Source organism: Candida jiufengensis (genome assembly GCF_024610255.1).
Source record: "Candida jiufengensis strain CBS 10846 chromosome Unknown scaffold1, whole genome shotgun sequence".
Taxonomy (NCBI): domain Eukaryota; kingdom Fungi; phylum Ascomycota; class Pichiomycetes; order Serinales; family Debaryomycetaceae; genus Lodderomyces; species Lodderomyces jiufengensis.
The window spans coordinates 1,817,610-1,838,562 of NW_026261562.1; the positions used below are offsets into that span (position 1 = coordinate 1,817,610).

The window sequence follows — 20,953 nt, forward strand, 5'->3', positions numbered from 1 at the left end:
GGGTTATTACAAAGGAAGACAATTTTTAGCTCAAATAGTAAAACGCTATACTTAAACGGACAAATGATAGGGAAAGTGTAACAACGATTGTCACAGAGCATTTAATTAATTTTTTTAATACATATTTATTTACTTCAATTTACATCATTTGTAAAGCTTTCAAGATCAACATTTTTTTGTGTATCTAATTAAGGGAGAGATGAGTTTTAGTGTAATTAAATGTCTTTCTCTGATAATTCTTAAATGAGTAATTGATAAAAATTTACCGCCCTAAAAATAATAGAGTAAAAAATATCTCTCATTCTTGAAAAAAAAAATTTTTCATTCATTTTAAACCACAACTGAATTAATTCAATTTTTGATATAATAATATAGATTAAAGAACTTCTTTCTCTAGTTCTTTTTCTTATATATCTTCAAAAATGTTAAAACAAGTTACTTGTTTAAATAAATCATCAACAATTAAAAATGTTAACAAATCATTAATCAGATCATTATCATCAAAATCAACCATTTCATACAACAACAAACCAAAATCAACATCATCATATATTCCAATAATAAATCAACATGCAAAATATTCAACAAAATCGACTGTTATACAATTATTAAATAATATTGGTTCAAAAAGAGAAGTTGAACAATATTTAAAATATTTCACTTCAGTAAGCTCCCAACAATTTGCAGTTATAAAAGTTGGAGGAGCAATTATAACTCAACAATTAGATGAATTAGCTTCATGTTTAGCATTTTTATATCATGTTGGTTTATATCCAATTGTTTTACATGGTACAGGACCACAAATTAATGAATTATTAGAAAATGAAGGTGTAGAACCAGAATATATTGATGGTATAAGAATCACTAATCCAAAAACAATGGAAGTTGTTAGAAAATGTTTTTTGGAACAAAATTTAAGATTAGTTACAGCTTTGGAAAAAATTGGTGTCCATTCAAGACCAATCACTGCTGGTGTTTTCCAAGCTGAATATTTAAATAAAGATAAATATGATTTAGTTGGTAAGATTACAGGTGTAAACAAATCACCAATTGAAGCAGCTATAAGTGCTGGTTATTTACCAATTTTAACCAGTTTAGCAGAAACTTCAAGTGGTCAATTATTAAATGTTAATGCTGATGTTGCAGCTGGTGAATTAGCAAGAGAATTTGAACCTTTAAAGATTGTTTATTTGAACGAAAAAGGTGGTATTATAAATGGTAATACTGGTGAAAAAGTTTCAATTATAAATCTTGATGAAGAATATGAAGATTTATTAAAAGAAAGTTGGGTTAAATATGGTACAAAATTAAAAATCAAAGAAATTCATGATTTATTACAACATTTGCCAAGATCTTCATCAGTTGCTATTATTGATGTTGGTGATTTACAAAAAGAATTATTTACTGATTCAGGTGCTGGTACATTAATTAGAAGAGGTTATAAATTAATTAATAGAAATTCATTAAAAGAATTTGGTAATCCAGATTTGTTGAGAACTGCATTATTAAGAGATCCAGAAATCAAATCTGGTAAATTATCAGTTGCTTCATATTTAAAAATTTTGGAATCAACAAATTTCAAAAGTTATGGTGATGAACCTTTGGAGGTATTAGCTATTGTTTTAACTGAGGAGAACAAAGTTCCAAAATTAGATAAATTTTTATCATCAAAGACTGGTTGGTTAAATAACGTTACTGATAATATTTTCAACTCAATCAAAAAAGATTTTAAATCATTATGTTGGATAGTTGATGAAAATGATTCAAATTTATCTTGGTATTTTTCAAAATCAGATGGCTCATTTGCTAAAAATGGTCAAATATTATTCTGGTATGGTTTAAAAACTCCAGAAGTCAGTGAATTAATAAAAGAATTTGATAACTCATCAATTATTGGTTCATCGTTGTCTTCAAATAAAGAATCAGGAGTGTTCTCAACTAAGCAACAAAAAAGAGGTCTTCACACCACCCAAAGAAGAACCTTAGCTACTTCAACAACTAATCCAAATCCACCAATTAGACAAGGTTCAAATACAGATAAGAAAAAAGTTGCATTGATTGGAGCAAGAGGTTATACAGGTCAAAATTTAATAAAATTAATTGATAATCATCCATACCTTGAAATATCTCATGTATCATCAAGAGAATTAGAAGGTCAAAAATTGAAAGGTTACAATAAGGATAATATTATATATTCAAATTTACAACCTGAAGATATTAAAAAACTAGAAGAAAATGGAGAAGTTGACATATGGGTTATGGCATTACCAAACGGTGTGTGTAAACCATTTGTTGATGTAATTGATTCAATAGGTAACCCAAAATCCAAAATTATAGATTTATCAGCAGATTATAGATTTGACACAACAGGAGATTGGGTTTATGGTTTACCAGAATTGAATGATCGTCAAACTATAGCTGAAGCCAAAAAGATCTCAAATCCAGGTTGTTATGCAACTGCTGCTCAAGTAGCTATTGCACCAATATTAGAATACGTTGATGGTAAACCAAGTGTATTTGGAGTATCAGGTTATTCAGGAGCTGGTACAAAGCCATCACCAAAAAATGATGTTGAAAATTTATCAAATAATTTAATACCATATTCATTAACTGATCATGTCCATGAAAGAGAAATTTCATCACAATTAGATCAACAAGTTAATTTCATGCCTCATGTAGCACAATGGTTTCAAGGTATATCACACACCATCAATATCCCAATCAAAAAATCATCATTAACATCTAGAGAGATTAGAAATATTTATCAAGATAGATATCAAGGAGAACAATTAATAACAATAAGTGGAGAAGCACCTCTCGTAAAAGACATAAGTGGTAAACATGGAGTTGTTATTGGTGGATTTGCAGTCAATTCTCAAGAAGATAGAGTTGTTATCGTTGCTACAATTGATAATTTATTAAAAGGAGCTGCTACTCAATGTTTACAAAATATTAATTTAGCTTCTGGTTATAACGAATATGAAGGTATTCCAAATGATACAGTTATTAGAGGTTAGATTTTTAAAACATTTAATTGATAATTTATAGAGTTGATAAATAAAATAATAAATTGGATTAGTGAAATACTTATAATAATTTTGTAAATCGTTAATGTTGAAAAATTCCATTACTTGAAATAACGTTTTCTCTAAGTTTGTGTAACAGAGAATGTTTCAAAATAAATTTAAACTCACTACAGTTATTCACTTATTAAGTTTACAACAAAGCTATAGAGAATTGTGAAAAGCTCCTATCATTCATTAACTAATCATAAATGTTAGTATCACCCGAAAATTTTGGAATAGTAGAACCAGGAATATACAGATGTTCAAAATTGGAAATTGAGAATTTTCAATTCTTGGAAACATTATCATTAAAATCAATCATATCACTAGATGCAGAAAAACCACCAAGATTATTAACCAATTTCTTAGAATCTCATAAGATCGAATTATATAATTTAGGAGATTTAAAGATATCAAATCATCAACATACTGGTATAAGTTCCAAAATTGATTTGGAAGATTATGATAATTATGAAAACAAGAGAATTGATGATTTAAATTCTACAAGTTCTAAAAGTTCTACTACTTCTGCTAAGGATTCAGTTGTTCCAAAATTTATAAGCTTAAAGAATAAAGATAGTAAAAGTAATGGTGATCAATGGATGTTGATCGAAAAAAACATAATCATAAAAACATTTGAATTAATTTTTAATAACAAGAAACATCCAATTTTATTAATCGATTCAACATCAACAATAGTCGGAATACTAAGAAAAATACAGAAGTGGAATTTCAATTCAATTCTAAATGAGTACAGAATATTTAATGGTACAAATAACAAGAACAACTATTTTGCTGAAACGTTTCTAGAATTAATATCAATTGAACTAATACCCAATGAATCCAAAAAGAATAAAAGTCCTTTTGGAAGTAGAAGAAATTCAATGAAAAACCTAAATAATGCATCATCAAGATCTATATCTGGTCCATCTCAATTACAACAACTAATGAAAAGTCCCCTCATTGATAATGATTCAAAATTTGATAAATTGGACTCAAATGAGATAAATATGAAAATTGAACAACCAGAAGATGAAGACCCAACAGCAGGGGACACAGAGATGGACGAAGACGAGGGATTTGGAGACGATGATGAAGAGTTTGAGAATAACCAAGCAATAGATGATTACGATAGTATGGATGACATTGATGATTTAGATGATGATTTAGACGATGATCTTTTGTCAGCATCACCACAAATTCCAGCAAATTTATTGAAATTTGTTGAACAAAAAAAACAAGACAAACAACAGCAATTACAACAACAAGATAATTCAAACCCTAATTCACGAAATAATTCTATAGATGCTTCCACCAGCAATACAAATTTAATACCAACATCTCCTAAATTAATTATTGGACAAATTTCAAATAAAGGTAATAGTGGACCTCCTAGTAGGAATAATAGTTTCAATACTCCTGACTCATATCTAAATCTAGTGAGAGGAATGGATAGAAGAAAATCGTCAGGCGATATTATGAAGAACAACCTAAAATTTAGAAACTCAAGCGTTGGTTCAAACCAACAACAGCTACAAAAATTATCTTTGGAAAGTACATCACCAAGTTCCAAAAGAAAAAACTCGAGCTCAAGAAGAGCATCAACTACCCAAAATGATGAACAGCAACAAAAACCTACTGATTTTAAGTATTACAAAAATCTAAACAAATATCCTATAAAATTTGAAAATGTCAGCACAATCAAATTAAAATTACCACCTGAATATAGATTGCCCGAATGGTTTATCAGAAATAGAGATATTTGGGAAAAATCTTACAAAGTATTAAATCAAAATAGTTTAATGTCATCGGGCAAAGATAAATCATTTGATTCATTTTCATCAACTTCGTCGTATACTTCATTGTCATCTATATAGACTATACTGAATTACAATTAGTAAGTAACCACAATTACTCATAAATCAATGTACTTGTGTTGAGCTTATCATATTTAATGGATCAATGAATTGAGCCAGTCTTATTGCTTAAACCTAATGCAACATTGCGGCTCCCGTAGATTTCATGTAGTAGTAATGAAACGTCTTTGAATTATTTTCCCCCTTATCGACTATATCTACTCCCATAATTACTACCTTGAGACTGCTGTCTTGATTTGTTGTACATGTCTTGTAATCTGCTTGAACCCCTTTGATAAGTAGGTTGTTGAGGCAGACTAGAACTACCCTGCAGTTGCTGTGCTTGTTGTTGTTGTTGTTGATTGTTATACGCTCTTTGATTATAACTGTTATTGAAAACATTATCTTGTCTAACAGGTTGAAATTGTGAAGTTTGATTTGAATTATAATTCCTATAGGCATGAGAACTTGAACCACCACCATTTGTGTTATAACTTGAAGATCTACCATAATTTGGTTGTTGTTGATGATCTATTATTTTAACACCCAACCATTCTGGATATGGTAAGCCTTTAGATTCATAATATTTTACAAATGCATTATGAATTAATGTATCATCTTCTGATGAACCATCTTTCTCTGTATAATTCGATAATGATAAATTTGCTAATTTTGTACTATAGTTTTCTTTTATTTTGGAAAAAAATCCTCCTCCAGTATTACTATGCTGCATAATTACTAATGATTGGGTTGACTGAAAAGGTTATTTTTGATGACCTCTTCAAAGATCCATGAATTAATTAAATTGGTTGACTTGACATAAATGACATTAAATGAATCTTAATTGTTGCCTATTTGGGAATTAATGGAGATCGAGCATTCATTCTTGTGACATAAACTTAAATTTTACGACACTGACTTTGTTTTTGTGACAATTTATGGCTTTAGAGTTTTTTTCACATCTCACTTTATTTAATTAATATTGTAAATTTAATTTTTCACATTTAAATTATCATAAATTATTCAAACTAAATCAGCTCTAGAAAGTACATCAGGAATGTTCACTAGACAACTAGGAAGATTAATAAGGTCTTCTAAACTAATTAAAATAAATATAGTCAAATCTTCAAAAAGATCATTTCATTATACAAAATTATGTTTAAATACTTCAACTATATCTAACACAGAATCAATCAAAGATCAAACTATCCCAAATTCATTAACAAATGAAACTCGTGACACCGCAAAAATTAATACAGAAGCTAATTTGGCTACTCCAACAAAAGAATCAAAAGAAGCAAAAGCAGATGAACCCTTTGTACCCGTCAAATTTTCAGATTTTAAAAAAACTAAATTTATACATCCAACAGTTTTAAATGCATTAAAAACAGCTGAATTTGAGACATTAACCCCAATACAACAACAAGCTTTAATACCAATCATTCAATCTGAAAGGGGTGTTGTATGTAGAGCTAAAACCGGTACTGGTAAAACATTAACATTTTTGATACCAACTGTTGAAAGTGCAGTAAGGAGAATAATTAAAAATCCAAATTTCAAAGGAGTTGATTCAATCATTGTTGCACCAACTAGAGATTTAGCTTTACAAATACGTGATGAATACGGGAGAGTATGTCGTAAAATACCGAAGAAATACCAACCTAGAGTATCATTAATTATTGGTGGACAAAAAACCACATTTAATCCAAGATCTCCTAGTGAAATTGTTATTACTACGCCAGGTAGATTAGAAGCAGATTTGAAAGATAAGAGATTTTCTCAATGGTTTAAAAATGTTGCTTATAGAGTTTATGATGAAGCTGATAGATTATTAGATGTTGGATTTGAACCACAATTAAATAGTATTGATGTTATGTTGAAAAGATTAAGAGAAGATGATATAGAACCAATGAAATCTTTATTATTTAGTGCTACTGTTGATGATTCAATAACAAAATTTGCAAAGCAACATATTAATAGAAAATATGATTATATAAATACTGTTCCAAAAAATGAACCAGAAGTTCATGAAAATGTCACACAAGTTTTATATAAATGTGAAGATGGTGTTGATAAATTTCAAGCATTCTTCAAGTATGTCATCAATGTAATTAAACAAGAAAGAAATCCAAAAATTATTTTGTTTTTGCCAACCCAAACTGCTGTTGAATGGTTTTATGAATATTTAGATGAAGCTTCAAACTCTCCGTCATTAATGGATCATTATTTGGATTTTGGTATATATCAATTACATGGTGGTAGATCAGCTTATCAACGTAAACAAGCTTTAAAAAATTTCAAAGAATGTCAAAAGGGTTTATTAATTTCAACTGATGTTGCAGCAAGAGGTATTGATGTGAAACAAGTTACTCATGTCATACAATTATATCCATCATCCGAAGTTGCTGATTATGTTCATAAAGTTGGTAGAACTGGTAGAAATGGGGAATTAGGTAAAGCTATTTTATTTATTACCGAGAATGAATATAAATATGTTCAAAGATTGAAAAAAGAAAGGGGTGTTAAATTTGAGGAAACCATTACAAGTAAAACCGATGATTCTACTATCAATATCAACATGGAAGAAATTATGGGAAATATAAATCCAAACTTACAACTGACGAATGAATTTTTTTTCACATTTATGAGTTATATAATGCAAATTAAAGGTGTTTATAGATTAGACGGTGATGATTTAGTTGAAGACAATATTCAATTATATAGAACTTTGATTAAGGATGAATTTGCTAAATTAAATGTTCAATCCATAAACAGAATGAGACATCATTTAGATAGAAGAATAGTTAGAGAATATTTTGAACATAAGACAGATCAAGAATTGAATGAATATAGAGAAGAAGTTGATAGATCAAGTCACAAAAGAGCTGGTAGATTCAGACCAAGATCGAATGATGAAGATGAAGATGGGTATCAAGATAGAAAAAACTTAAGAGGTGGTAATAGATCTTACAAGAGAAATTCATTCAATAATGATAGAAGAGATGGAAGAGATAATTTCAAATCAGGTGGTAACAAAAAATTTGGGGATAATAATAGAAGCCATAAACGTTGGTAATCGCCAAACAGTTATGAAAACAATTTTTTCAGTTCTTAAACTTCTTGTACATATTTAAGAATAATTTATATAGAGTATTTTTTTAGGGGTTTTGTTTATAACAACACTTGTATATATATTTAAGTATTATTAATTATAAATATTTTAATTATTTAATTATTATGCAAATTTCTACTTTAAAGAATTATGGGTTGGATTTTTTATGTTTTGGATGTAGTTTTGGATTAAATGGAACAACAACTTGATCTGTAATCAGTTGTGTATGTGATTGACTTGGTGTTAATTTCACGTTATTATTATCAGTGGCTGGTATATTTGTTTTCTTACTTTTATTGTTGGCCATATCCTGGAATTCTATATTAATATCTCTTGTCAAAATGACATATATCAACAAACACAATACGATTATGCTATTGAAGATTGTCATTCTTTTTTGGGTAACGATCTCACTATTTAACAACTGTATTTTCTTTGCAGAATCAGTAAGATATAATTTATGAGATTTTTCTTGCACTTTCAAAAGGTTGTTGTATTGTTCATATAAATGATTATACGAATCTTTGAAGTTAAATAATTGACTGATTAAAGTTGTATTCATTGATGAGACTAGATTATTAAAATTTATTGATTGTCGTCTCTCTAAACTTGCAAAAGCATTACTCAACAATTTCAGCTGTTCCTCAATATATAGTAGTGATAATGTTGCATTTGCTTCTAGTAAGGATAATCGTTTTACAATATTTTTATATATGGATTCTTGAGTTGTGATAGTTGATGCAGTCGATGATGATAACGATGAGGATGTTTGTGCAGCACTTCCATTATTTTCTGACGGTAGACAAAGTTGTGATGTGTTTAATTCTTTTAAAAACTCATTCAACATTAAATGTGGTAGTGATACTCTACATTCATTCAATTCGTCAAGTAGTAAAGAATCATCAATTTCAGGTTCATGAGTTTCTTGTTGAGCTATCAGCTGTGATGCTTGTTCTTGTTCTTGTTTCGATTTTTCTTCATCTTCTTTAAAGTCATCAATCATAGTTTTACCATGTACTCTCAATACTGATATGGGACAATAAAATTCATTTCCATAATGACTCAAAATATCTAATTTCAAATATCTTGCCCAGATCAAAGGATTCTCTACTTGAAATAATTGTACATCTCTCACGTTTTTGGCTGTGAATGTACCCAACTCTCTCCAGTTATTGGTCGGATATCTATCGCTGACACTAACTCTAATATCTTTAAACATTGATGAAAAAAACTCATAATTACCCAACACAATCGAGTTGACTAAAATATCTTGACATAATTCAATAATGACAAATTTATCTGAAACTGAACACTCATTTAACAAATATGTGTCTTTATTTTCTTTCAAAATTGCTGATGCTCCTTTGGCATGAGAATTCGTTTTGACTATAGTTGCTGCACAGTCAATAGATGCAAAGTTAAACCTATCTTTATAGATTTTGCCTTCACTTTCAATCTGAGTTATGTTGGTTAGAGATAATGCTTTGTCAGTTGTATCTTTTTCAATTTTTTGTGAACTTTTATTGACTTCAATGTTGGATGAGTTACTTGACGAGCTTGCTGCAGGTGAAATTTTAGTTGAGCTTGATGTAGTTGAATGGTTATTATTTGCTTCTACAACCTTTTGCTTCTTCCATTCTTCAAATGACATGAATCCACAATCATTTATTTGAGTATCATTGTTAAAAGATGTATTTGTTTGTACTTGTTGATGCTCTTGAGTAACTTTTTCAATAGGCGATTTCAACAATAGGTTTGTGTCATTGCTCAATTCAAATAAAGAAATATTTGGATTTGATGGTGTTGAAAAGAAGATTGAATTTAATTCTCGAATAGGCGAAAGTTGTTGGGACGAAATTAAATTTGATGGTGAAGTCAATGAATCATTGGCAGCATTGATATAGCTAATGAATATGATTAGTGTAACTAAATACGACCATATTTGATTAATCATTAACCACTTTCAATAGTGATAATCGTTCATCAATTATGTTTCAGATTAAAATAATATTAAAGTTACTTTTAATTTTTAGTCTTGTGATTTACGAGAGATAAAGCCACAAAATTATTTCAAATATTTTTTGAATACATAATTATGTTATCAAAGATTTTACTTGACTTATAGCTACTTAAACTATGAAAACATTTAAAATCAATTTCTCCAATCATCTTCTTCATACTTTTTTCGTCTACCAACTCTTCTTTTATCATCGTTTTTCAAATGTTCCCTTTTCAATCTTCTTAATGATCTGATTCTTTCTGCTTCTCTTCGTTCTATTTCACTTGAACTTAATACTTCAACTGATGGCTCCCAATGATCATTACCATTGCTCATACTAGTTTCCGTAAATATTCTTAACCCATTTTCAAAAACTATCCCTTTAACTAAATGCAAGTTATGGATTTCATTATTAAATGAACCTTCTATTATTTCCTTTTTGACTCTTATTATGATTTCGTGTAATGCATGAGATATTGCAAGATTAAATTCTAATGATAAACCTAAATCGGCACATACAATTTCTGCGAATTGTTCTGGAGTTACTATATTCTGATTTAAATCCCATTCAATTCTATCTTGATATAATTGTTTATTTAAATTTACTGATAAATCTATTATTATATTACATGGATTCTTGTGAGGTATTATTAAATTTGAAGCATAAGAACATTCATCAATTTGTTGTTGTATAGATTCAGCTATTGTTGACACCATTGAATTCGGTAATTCTAAATCATTACATAATATTTCTGAAAATTGTTGAGGTGTAATTATTGAATCGTTTAAATTCCACATAAATATATCATTTAATTTATGATTCCCATTCGAGGTTTCTAAGTTCAATTTTACAGGTATTAATACTTCAGGTTTACCAATTAAGTTCTTAATATTTGATTCATCTTCTAGTTCTTTAAATTTTGGAGTATTTCTCGCTGGTCCATATTTTTGAACATCAACTTGAGTCTTTGATTCTATTAGATTTCTTTGGTTATTAAAACCATTATTTATTAATCCATTAAGTGTATTACTACCATTCGACATAAATGAGTCTACTGGAGTATTTTCAAAATCAAAATCATCTATTATTTCCTCTGAATAGTTTATTTGTTGTGCATGTCTTTTCGCTTGTCTTCCAGTGGGTATTGATCCAATCAATAATGAATTGGTTTCGCTAGCAAGTCTTTTCGAAATACTTGATGCTAAAGCTTGAATCTGAAGTGATGAGTCATAATTTACCATTGTTTATGTAAATACAATTTTCCTTATTTTCAAAATGTAAAAGGTTGTATCTAATATTAATATTGTGATAAATTAAATTGATGCTTGAATGCTTTTTGAATCATTTAATGTTTCAAAATTTGTTTTTGTTTTTTATTTTTCTTTTTCAGTTTTGAAGCTCTGCGTTTTTGCGCGCTTTGAGAACTTTTTGAAAATTATCATGTAAATAGTAATTACAACTACACGTTTGGAGAGTATATGAAGTTTGATCTATAAATGTATGTATTTACTAATAATCTACACTTTCATCACTTTCATTAAGTTCATTTAAAATATTCAACTCGGTTTCACCTAGCCATCTCCATATAGGAAATTTCCAGTTTAGACCATCCAAATCACCAAGATAATAGCTAGATTCTATACCACCACCATTCGATACAGATTTCAAGTATGTTAGCCTTTGGATTCTTGAATGTACTAATGCCATACTACACATTACGCAAGGTTCATGAGTTGTATAAACTATCATATCAGTACAAAGATAACCTCTTTCTTCTTTTAATTGATAGTTTAACAGTCTATTTTTTACTTCTTTATCCGCTATTGCCTTTACAGCCTTCATTATACTATGCTCTTGGGGGTCGGCACCACCACTACTAGTCGATACTGTCTGAATTATGAGTTGACCATTTACATCCTTTGCCATTATTGTGGCCAGTGGAAAAGTGGACTCATTCTTCTTGACTTGAGCCAATAGATTCAGTATCATTGTTCTTTCTTGCTCCATATCAAAAGTAGTTGAATTTAAAAATTGATGATTGGGATTTCCTTTCCAAAGCATAGGCCAAGTTTCCGACCACTTGACTATGCTCTCTTTTGAAAAAGCTGGGAATTTGGGTACTTCTATAACCTCGAGTTTTTGCAATTCCACTTCCTTTAATTGATCTAAAACTAGACGTTTTTGGTCATCTTGATCCTTGAATATGCATATAATTCCTTGAAGTGTATCTTTTCCTATTTTTCTAAATCTCTTTAAATGTTTGAGGTCTACTTCATCGTCGTAATACTTTTTTAATAAAAGATCTAATGCTCTGGCTTCTTTCGGATTGATTTCACAACTCCACACTTTTGCTAAGTCAGGTTCATCTGGATCAATATCATTTCCTTTTCTAATTTGCTTTAAAGTCTTATATAAAATTCCAGTCTTCAAGTCAACATGAGCTCTGGTATCATTGTTTTTGGTCTTTGTCATATGCAGTTAGTTGAGTATTTGATCATTTGAATTGGGGTTATCAGTGCACTTCTAGATTGAGTTTCTTGTCATATTAATGACTTCTCATTTTAAGTTGATGATAAAAAAAGATATAGTATGAAGAAACCTCGCACTGTGCGGCTTATTTTGACTAAAGTGGCATTAAAATTTGTTTCAAATAATTAACGCGTAAAATCAATCATTTAATTTGATTTCAACTTACTTTTACAACCTTGAGAACTACTCAAATGATTAAGATCGAATAAACATTTTAAATGAGTCACAATTTGGTGAATGGTATAACTTTAGGAAAATATCTATCCAAGTTCCATAATGTATCAATTGAAGATGAGCTACCTACATTTAAAGAATATATGAGTAGAGTATTGATACTACCACTAAAAAAATTTGAAACGCATTTATTATCTTCAAAGTTAAAATTTAGAGATCAAAGCTATAAAAAGTTTCTTAGATTATTAGCTATAAATTTAATCAAAGAGCAATCTCAAAATATACTAATATCAGGATTACCACGAATAAAAGTCAATACTTATTTCAACAATGCAAAATATAATTTTACAAAATCTTCATTCTTTATGATCTCAGAGTTGGAAAGTGATCATTGGGAAAGAATTTATCAAATTTTAGGTTCAGGGAAATTTTCAGATTTATTGATCAATTGTAAAGGGTTTTTGAGAAAAGACAAAGGTTATGTTCAATTTTTTGGTGACTCCATCAGTTATACCCCCAGAGAAGGTGCGGTTGAGCATAACTCCATTCAAAAGAGATCGCTTTTGCAAAAGTTAAATAAAAGACAGAGTTACTGGAATTTTAAATTATTAAATGTTTCTGAAGTAGAATTGTGTAAGGAGATCTTTGGCTCATCAATTAAAGGTAAGAGATACAATAAAATTATATACATATTAAAACATATCATTAGAAACGATGACAAATGTCGATATAATTTGATGTACAGAAGTATGCTTTGCGAAACAGATATCAATTTCAAAGATGTATCAAAAAATGCAAATTCTTTACAAGACATTTTTTCATTTATCTTTTCAATACTTGGTAAAATATTGACCATAGAGGCATGGGGTGGTGAAAAGAATAAAAAGATTATTCGAAAAAGAATAGTCGATTATATTAAATTGGATTCTAATGGGTGTTTGAATATTCATGAAATCATGAAAGATCTACAATTGAAAGATTTTACGTGGCTTGGTACAACATCTAACATTACTTCAAAGCAGGACTTCGAAATAAGAAAGAATTTACTAAAACAATATATTACCTGGTTATTTGACTCGTTACTAAAAAAAATTGTGAAAGCGTTTTGGTACATCACCGAATCCACGTCTGGGGAAATATTGTTTTTTCCACGTCATGTATGGCATAAAATTTCAACGTTATGGTTAGAAAATTATGCAAAAGATAATTTTATTAAAACTACTTTGGTGGGGAATGAAAAGTATAATTATGGAAAACTCAAATTGGTACCTAAGAAGAATTCTTTTAGATTGATATGTGTACCTGTCAAAAGATCAACTCGATTATTGACTGAGAAATTGTCTGAATATGAACAAGAGAGGCAAAGAATTGAATTTAATGTCTTTAAGGCGAATACGCTAAGACCCATAAGACTAATACTAATACAAAAACTAAATTCAAAAATTGAAACTGATGTACGGTTTTCGGTAACAGCAACTTCAAATAGAGTAGTAGCAAATCGAATGGTAGACTTCAGATCCAGATTACTTAGTCTCTATGATGGCAAGATCCCAAAGTTGTATATGATAAAATTTGATATGAAAGAATGCTATGATCGAATGAATCAAAAGAAATTGATTGAAAAAGTTATAGGTTTATTCAAAGATGATCCATATCAACATAAATACTATTTCAAACTGTTTTATAAATCTGATGCGTTATTAAGAATAGAAAAAACCAAATATAAAGTCGAGACTGAATTTCACAAATTGAATATTTTATCTGAAGATTTTGATAAATTAAATAAAGGTATATGGTCAGATAAAGGTAAAACATTATTTTTTACAAGAGCTCAAATTATTGACGAATGTATACAACAGATATTTGGGGCAAAGGGGTTTATAGAAGGTACAAAATCTCCTGATTTTAAATTTTACAGAAGAAAACAAGGTATATTTCAAGGTTTCATATTGTCAAGTATTTTCTGTGATATTTTATATAGTTCGATGGTTGCGGATACTTTCAAATTTCTTTGGGAGAGTGAATTAAAAGAACCTTTCTTTTTCACCAGAATGGTTGATGATTTTTTATTTTTATCAACAAATAAGGAGCTTTATGACAAAGTGTCAGAAATTGTTAATGGTCAACAACTTGAAAAATATGGAGCATTTGTGAATCATGAAAAAACTCAGCAAATAAATCATAAAGAAGAAGCAAACTTGGACCAGACTTTTCAATTTGTTGGGCTTGAAATTGAACTTTCAACTTTGAACTTCAATAAGAATTATAAAGATTTAGGTGTTCTTCCAACTACAAGATACAGAACTTTCAAGACATTGTTAACATTTTTGAGAAGTTCTTATTGTGTGAGGTTACATGAATACATCCTAAAAAAAGACTCAGACTTTATAGATTCAATATTGAGCAATATCAATAATTTGTTGGAGTTCACAATTTCATCATTCAAAGAAGCATTTAAAGGGATAAATAAAATAGATCAATTTAATATCGCAAACTTTTGTAAATTTTTGGTTGAGATCATAAATGAAACGATAAAGAAATATATGATTGTCAATAGAACAGTTGAAAATCTTGACGATCTCTATGATGGATTAAAAGAATGTTTAATTGAATGTTTACATGAAGCTCAATATGTTGATGTACTTAAGTATTTGGATAGTTTAGAGTTAGAGTAAAAAGATTTGTTATAGTATGTATAAGTATTTTTATTGAAAACCTAATAATACACATTTTTATCAAAATTGACTTCTAAAGAATAATACTTTTTAACTTTTACACATCTAAAATCCAAAAGGATTGTCTGGAGTGGCAGCTGCTAAATTGGCTCTTCTACCAGTTTGTTGAGTTTGTAAAGGAGCATTACCAAATCCCATACCTGTTGGTTGAGATTGTAATTGTTGAGAATTAAATCCTTCAAATTGTGAATTATTACCAAAACTTGTTGTTGGCATTTGTGAAGTGAACTGTGCTGGTGATGATATGGATGTGTTTGAGAACATGTTTGTCATTTGATTCATTTGTGGTTGTTGTTGTTGTTGATTAAATTGCGGTTGTTGATTGAATGTAGGTTGTTGATTGAAAGTTGATTGTTGGAATATATTAGGTTGTCCAAATGATGTTTGAGGTGGTAAACCTCCAGTATTTTGATTGAAGAGGTTCGGTTGTTGTTGTTGTGGATGTGGCGCTTGTCCAAATGATGGTTGAGAAAACATTCCAGATGGTTGTTGTTGTTGACCAAAAGAAGTCTGAGGGAACATACCACCAGTTGCTTGTTGTTGACCAAATGATGTTTGTGGCATCATTCCACCATTTTGTTGCTGTGGTTGTTGTTGGCCAAACGGAACAGTATTTGTATTCATAAAACCACCAGTAATTTGTTTACCAAAATTAGATTGCGGTACAAAACCTCCAGTAATTTGACCACCAGTTCTTTGAGTAGGAACTAATGGAGCTTGATTAAATGAAGTTGGTGGAAATCCACCAGTTGGTTGTTGTGATGGTATTTGACCAAATGATGTTTGAGGAGGTAAGCCACCAGTATTTTGAGTACCAAAAGTAGTTTGAGGCATAGTGATACCACCGGTTTGTAAAGGTATAAAACCTGGTTGAAATGGTTGTGATTGTTGTTGTGATTGACCAAAAGTAGTTGGTGGCGGTGCATTTCCACCAGTTTTTTGTGGATTAAAAAGTTGACCCGTTTGTAATGGAATTATTCCGAATGTAATTTGTGGTTGAATACCACCAGTAGCCTGAATTGGTACAAATCCAGTTGGTTGTGCAGTAATTGGTATAAACCCAGTTGGCTGTGCTGGCATAAATCCGCCGGTTTGAACTGGTTGTAGTCCCGCGCCGGTTCTTTGAACAGGAACTAATCCACCTGTACGTTGAGCTGGTAATAAAACACCTCCTTGACGTGGAGCAGTTGAATTCGCTGTTTTTGTTGGTTGTAATGGTTGTAAAGATGGAGCTGTTTGATTGGTTTTTTGAGGTTCTGGTTTATTTTCCATTGGTTTAATATTCACTAAATCAGATAATGAGCCAGTGTATTGAGGAGTTTGTGGTTGTGGAGATGGTTTCAATAAATTTTCATTTGATCTTGCTGCTGGTTTCATTGCCCACGCATCATCATCAAATTTAGAAGGTGTGGTATTGATTGAAGGCTGTTGATTTTTAATTGGTGATGGTAAAGCATCTTTTGAAACTTTAGATAATTCTGTATTTGAATTGTTTTTCAATGCTCCATTGGTATCTATAAACAAACTACCAGTCTGAGGTTGTTCCGGTTCAACTGATTTCTTTCTATCATATTTGTTATCCAAAAATTTCATGACTCTAATAATATCACCTTCTCTCAATCCCAATGTTCTTAATAAAGATGGAGATATATCTTCTAAAATATTCTCATCCATTTGCTCCCTTTCAAAATTTAAAGTATAACGTTGACAATTTCCAACATCGACTCCACACTGCAAGAAAAAATCAAACCAATCATAAGCCGGAGCACCATTATTTGAAGTGTGAGTAGTTGGACGAGCTTTTGATGGATGTGGTGGTTCAATATTATTGATAGCAGCAGTAGCTGATTGTGGTCTTTTATGTTCAGGCTCTGCAGCAGTTGCACCAGATTTACTTCTCGATCTTGCTCTTTTCTCCATTTGTTTTTGAACCATCTGTTTATAATTCTCCAACGAAGTACCAGTAATTTTTTCAACATACTCTAAATCTTCAATTGATAATTTTTCAGCTGCGACTGCGATTTTAACACCATTTGTTTTATGTAAATGAACTTTACCTTCAACACAACCCAAAAATTCGGCTTCAACTTTAAAAATACCGGAACTATCAATCCAAGTTCTAACTCTATGGAAGTTTGGCATACCTTTATCATTCTCATCATGAGATTGTTTTTCTCTACTAGCTCTGTCTTTTTCTCTAACTCTATCTCTCTCATCTCTACTTCTATGACGTGCATGACGTTTATCTCTACCATTGACAATTTTGCCTTTTGATCTAGTTGATTTTCTTCTTAAAGGTCCATCAGTTAATTCATCTAAGTTTGAAGTACTAATAACTTCAATATACGACGATGGAACCACACCTTGTTTCCCAGTATCAACGTTTTGAACCATCCACCAATCAGTAGATTTGGATTCATTAACAATATAGACTTCATCTCCCTCTCTACAATTCAATTCATCATCACCTTGTGCTTTGAAATCATATACCAATCTACCAATCTTTCTATTTGATCCTCCTGTACTGGCTTGTGATGCTTGTTGTACTTCTTTTAATCCTTTTGCTTCTTCAGCACCTTTCAAATCACCTAATATCGCCATTATAGCCTCAGCTACATCTTTGGTACCAGTATGCAACTCCAATGAAGCAGGTGGGTTTTTAAATTCTAAAAATACATGTTTCTTTTCATTGCTGAAACTTAATAAATCTCGAATTCTCCATTGATTATCAATTTTGGAATCTGATCTTAATCTCAATTTTTTGGGATTTTGAGTATTTGGTTTTATAATTATAAGTCCTTGGCCAATTGATACTTTAATAGGTCTTTTCTTTCTTCCATCTACTTCATCAATTTTCCAAGTGAAGAATTCACCATCATATGAATGTTCTGCTTCATCATTTGTTTGTAAATTTTGCTCTCGTTCATAATTGCTACTTGATCCAATGTTAGTTTCTGGTTCAGCTGGTCTCGAAGGCATTGGTGGTGGTGCTTCCTCTTCATCATCTTCCTCAGGTTGCTGATATTGTCTTCTAAGTGGACTTTGTTGCTCCAATTGTCTAGGCAAATCTTTTTCGGGTGTTTCTGGTGGTTGTTCTGGTTCAACTGATCTTGTTGGATGTGTAGGTGGTGGAGCTAAGTTGCTTAATGGAATAGGAATTTGTTGTGGTGGTTGTGTTTGTTGCTGGGTTGGTTGTGATTGACTTCTTGTCGAGTCCAATTGGATATAGTTTGAAGGTATAAATCCAAATTCTGTTTGACTTAAATTTCCTACCAAAATCCAATCTGGATCACTCAAATCATAGATATTAAATAATTCATTTTCTTTGAAAGATAATTCTTCTTCTGTTTGTTTATCATAATCGTACAAAGCTGTTGCCGTCTTCAATATTGGAGCTTGTTCAATATAATTAGAAGGTACCAAACCTTGAGGCTCATCAACTATTTCGTCTCCAGATGCAATAACTCTTTTCTTCACTTTCCACCAATCATCAATATCTGATTTTTCTAATAAATATAAAAGATCGTCAGCTTTTATTGTCAATTCTTCTTCCGCTTGTGCATCATAGTCATATATGGCTTTATAAACGCCAATATAAGACAGCATAATTGATTTTTATTAACTGATTTGATTTGGTTGTCTTGATCAATATTTTAAAACAAATGATAAAAGGAGTTATAGGAAATTCAATTTTTGTTCGACATTAATGGGTATTTTGTGTAACAATAGAATTGAAAGTTGTATGTTGCTATGAACAACTGCAAGATCAAATACCAAATAGATCATACTAAATTTAAAGAAGATGAAAAAGGTTCTAAGAGTAAATGTGTATCAATTTATTAAAAGGAAACTGTAAAGTATATACAAAAAAGAAATGAAAGTGCAAGTTTTTATAATACACGAATTGAATTAATTGTATTTTTTTAATTTTTTTTGCAGCCATTTAATTTACCTGAGTAATTGGTCTATCAAATTTTAACAAGACAGTTTCAATATTTTCAATTGATGTTAAAGCAGTATATGCATAATTTTCAGTAGTTGCAGATCCAATATGAGGACTTAATACAACATCTTGTCTATTTATTAATTCCGGATTCACGGATGGTTCATTTTCAAATACATCCAAACCTGCAAATAAAATTTTACCAGATTTTAGACCCTTCACTAAGGCTGTTTCATCAACACAGAAGCCTCTACCAATGTTTATAATTCTAAACTGTTTTTCCATAAGATTTATTAAGTTTTCATTTATTATGTGTCTTGTACTTGGTAATCCTGGACATGCCACTACTATTAAATCTGCAAATGCTTTGATTTCTTCAATTGATGAATGATAAGTTACTCTATAGCCTAGTTCTTTCTCTTCAGCATCAGATAGTTTAGTTCTTTTAACATAATGAACGTTCATTCCAATACAATTTAATCTTTTCCCTATCAATTTACCAATATTCCCAAATCCGATTATAACAACATTATGATTCTTTGGGGACAAGTTGGATCTCCCACAACAAGACTCGCCATATGAATGTCTGTATACTGGCTCCAAAACAGCTTTACCTTCCTCTTGATCAAAATCCCCATCAATTAATGAAGTTCTTAACACATTAGTAGTTGAATATTCATTTTTGAAATTTTTTTCATATATTTTAAAATTTCTGAAACTTGCTATAGTGTTATACAATACTAAGTCAGCAACTGCCTCAAAGGCTAAAGTAGAAGGTACATTAGTTAAAACAATACCTTTTGAAGTTAATCCTTCAACATCGAAATGATCATATCCAACTGAACAAGTTGTCATTATTTTTAAATTCTTTGGTGCAAAATTCAATAATTTACCCTTAAATCCACCTAATTGTGCAAACCCCATCCAGCCACAGTATATAGCTTCTACGTCTATTAATCTTGTTTGAAAATCTTTTATACATTGTTCTATACTTGTTACTTGATAATATATACAATCAAATAAAGTTTCGAATCTATTTTGTTCTTCTATTCTTGGTTTTTCTAAAAATAATACCTTTTGTTTAATAGTCATCTTGAAATGGTTTTGCTATGCTTTGATGTAATCATTGACGCTATTCTACATTTTTAAATGGTTTTCAGGAGAATTTATATCAAACTAGTTTTTTATAAATTTTTCATTTACCTTGAAATACCGATTCTATAAATAGTAAAAATATATTATACGTGCGGCTGTTTTTGATATATTCTAATAAACCGAATATGATAATTCAATATGCCACATTCTCTACTTATATCAATCTTTCATTGGTTTAATTAGTATTTTAGTCAATTATGATACTTAAATGCTAACTCGTAACGTAGAGTTTTGCATAATTGATAGTAAATGAATTTACGAAATAGTAATACAAAATTTGAAATACTCACTTTCATACGTTAGAGTTGAAAATGTCCAATTAAAGAAATTTCAGAAACCGTTTTTGTTATTTTTTTATTTATTGATCCTATTCAAATCATAAAT

General features: G+C 30.1%; 9 protein-coding genes across 9 annotated transcripts; 4 read left to right on the plus strand and 5 right to left on the minus strand. All coding sequences in view use genetic code 12, as the record gives it.

Annotated features, from left to right (window-relative positions):
• Nucleotides 1-422: 422 nt before the first annotated feature.
• ARG5,6 (bifunctional acetylglutamate kinase/N-acetyl-gamma-glutamyl-phosphate reductase) lies at nt 423-3,017 on the plus strand (the record flags this gene model as incomplete). Its single annotated transcript, XM_051765257.1, has 1 exon — nt 423-3,017. One exon carries the CDS (start codon nt 423-425, stop codon nt 3,015-3,017), a length of 2,595 nt encoding a protein of 864 aa, XP_051618589.1.
• A 257-nt stretch (nt 3,018-3,274) lies between these two features.
• KGF54_004548 (uncharacterized protein) lies at nt 3,275-4,942 on the plus strand (the record flags this gene model as incomplete). The annotated part of the gene is made up of 1 exon (XM_051765258.1): nt 3,275-4,942. One exon carries the CDS (start codon nt 3,275-3,277, stop codon nt 4,940-4,942), a length of 1,668 nt encoding a protein of 555 aa, XP_051618590.1.
• A 184-nt stretch (nt 4,943-5,126) lies between these two features.
• Nucleotides 5,127-5,654, minus strand: MSO1 (Mso1p; the record flags this gene model as incomplete). The annotated part of the gene is made up of 1 exon (XM_051765259.1): nt 5,127-5,654. One exon carries the CDS (start codon nt 5,652-5,654, stop codon nt 5,127-5,129), a length of 528 nt encoding a protein of 175 aa, XP_051618591.1.
• A 324-nt stretch (nt 5,655-5,978) lies between these two features.
• Nucleotides 5,979-7,997, plus strand: MSS116 (ATP-dependent RNA helicase; the record flags this gene model as incomplete). Its single annotated transcript, XM_051765261.1, has 1 exon — nt 5,979-7,997. The coding sequence occupies one exon, from the start codon at nt 5,979-5,981 to the stop codon at nt 7,995-7,997; it is 2,019 nt and encodes a 672-aa protein (XP_051618592.1).
• A 184-nt stretch (nt 7,998-8,181) lies between these two features.
• On the minus strand, nt 8,182-11,274 carry KGF54_004551 (uncharacterized protein; the record flags this gene model as incomplete). The annotated part of the gene is made up of 2 exons (XM_051765262.1): nt 8,182-9,937; nt 10,214-11,274. 2 exons carry the CDS (start codon nt 11,272-11,274, stop codon nt 8,182-8,184), a joined length of 2,817 nt encoding a protein of 938 aa, XP_051618593.1.
• Nucleotides 11,275-11,542: 268 nt separating this feature from the next.
• On the minus strand, nt 11,543-12,505 carry KGF54_004552 (uncharacterized protein; the record flags this gene model as incomplete). Its single annotated transcript, XM_051765263.1, has 1 exon — nt 11,543-12,505. One exon carries the CDS (start codon nt 12,503-12,505, stop codon nt 11,543-11,545), a length of 963 nt encoding a protein of 320 aa, XP_051618594.1.
• Nucleotides 12,506-12,780: 275 nt separating this feature from the next.
• Nucleotides 12,781-15,411, plus strand: TERT (Tertp; the record flags this gene model as incomplete). The annotated part of the gene is made up of 1 exon (XM_051765264.1): nt 12,781-15,411. One exon carries the CDS (start codon nt 12,781-12,783, stop codon nt 15,409-15,411), a length of 2,631 nt encoding a protein of 876 aa, XP_051618595.1.
• A 105-nt stretch (nt 15,412-15,516) lies between these two features.
• Nucleotides 15,517-19,077, minus strand: SLA1 (cytoskeletal protein-binding protein; the record flags this gene model as incomplete). Its single annotated transcript, XM_051765265.1, has 1 exon — nt 15,517-19,077. One exon carries the CDS (start codon nt 19,075-19,077, stop codon nt 15,517-15,519), a length of 3,561 nt encoding a protein of 1,186 aa, XP_051618596.1.
• Nucleotides 19,078-19,414: 337 nt separating this feature from the next.
• KGF54_004555 (uncharacterized protein) lies at nt 19,415-20,506 on the minus strand (the record flags this gene model as incomplete). Its single annotated transcript, XM_051765266.1, has 1 exon — nt 19,415-20,506. One exon carries the CDS (start codon nt 20,504-20,506, stop codon nt 19,415-19,417), a length of 1,092 nt encoding a protein of 363 aa, XP_051618597.1.
• Between the last annotated feature and the right edge of the window lie 447 nt (nt 20,507-20,953).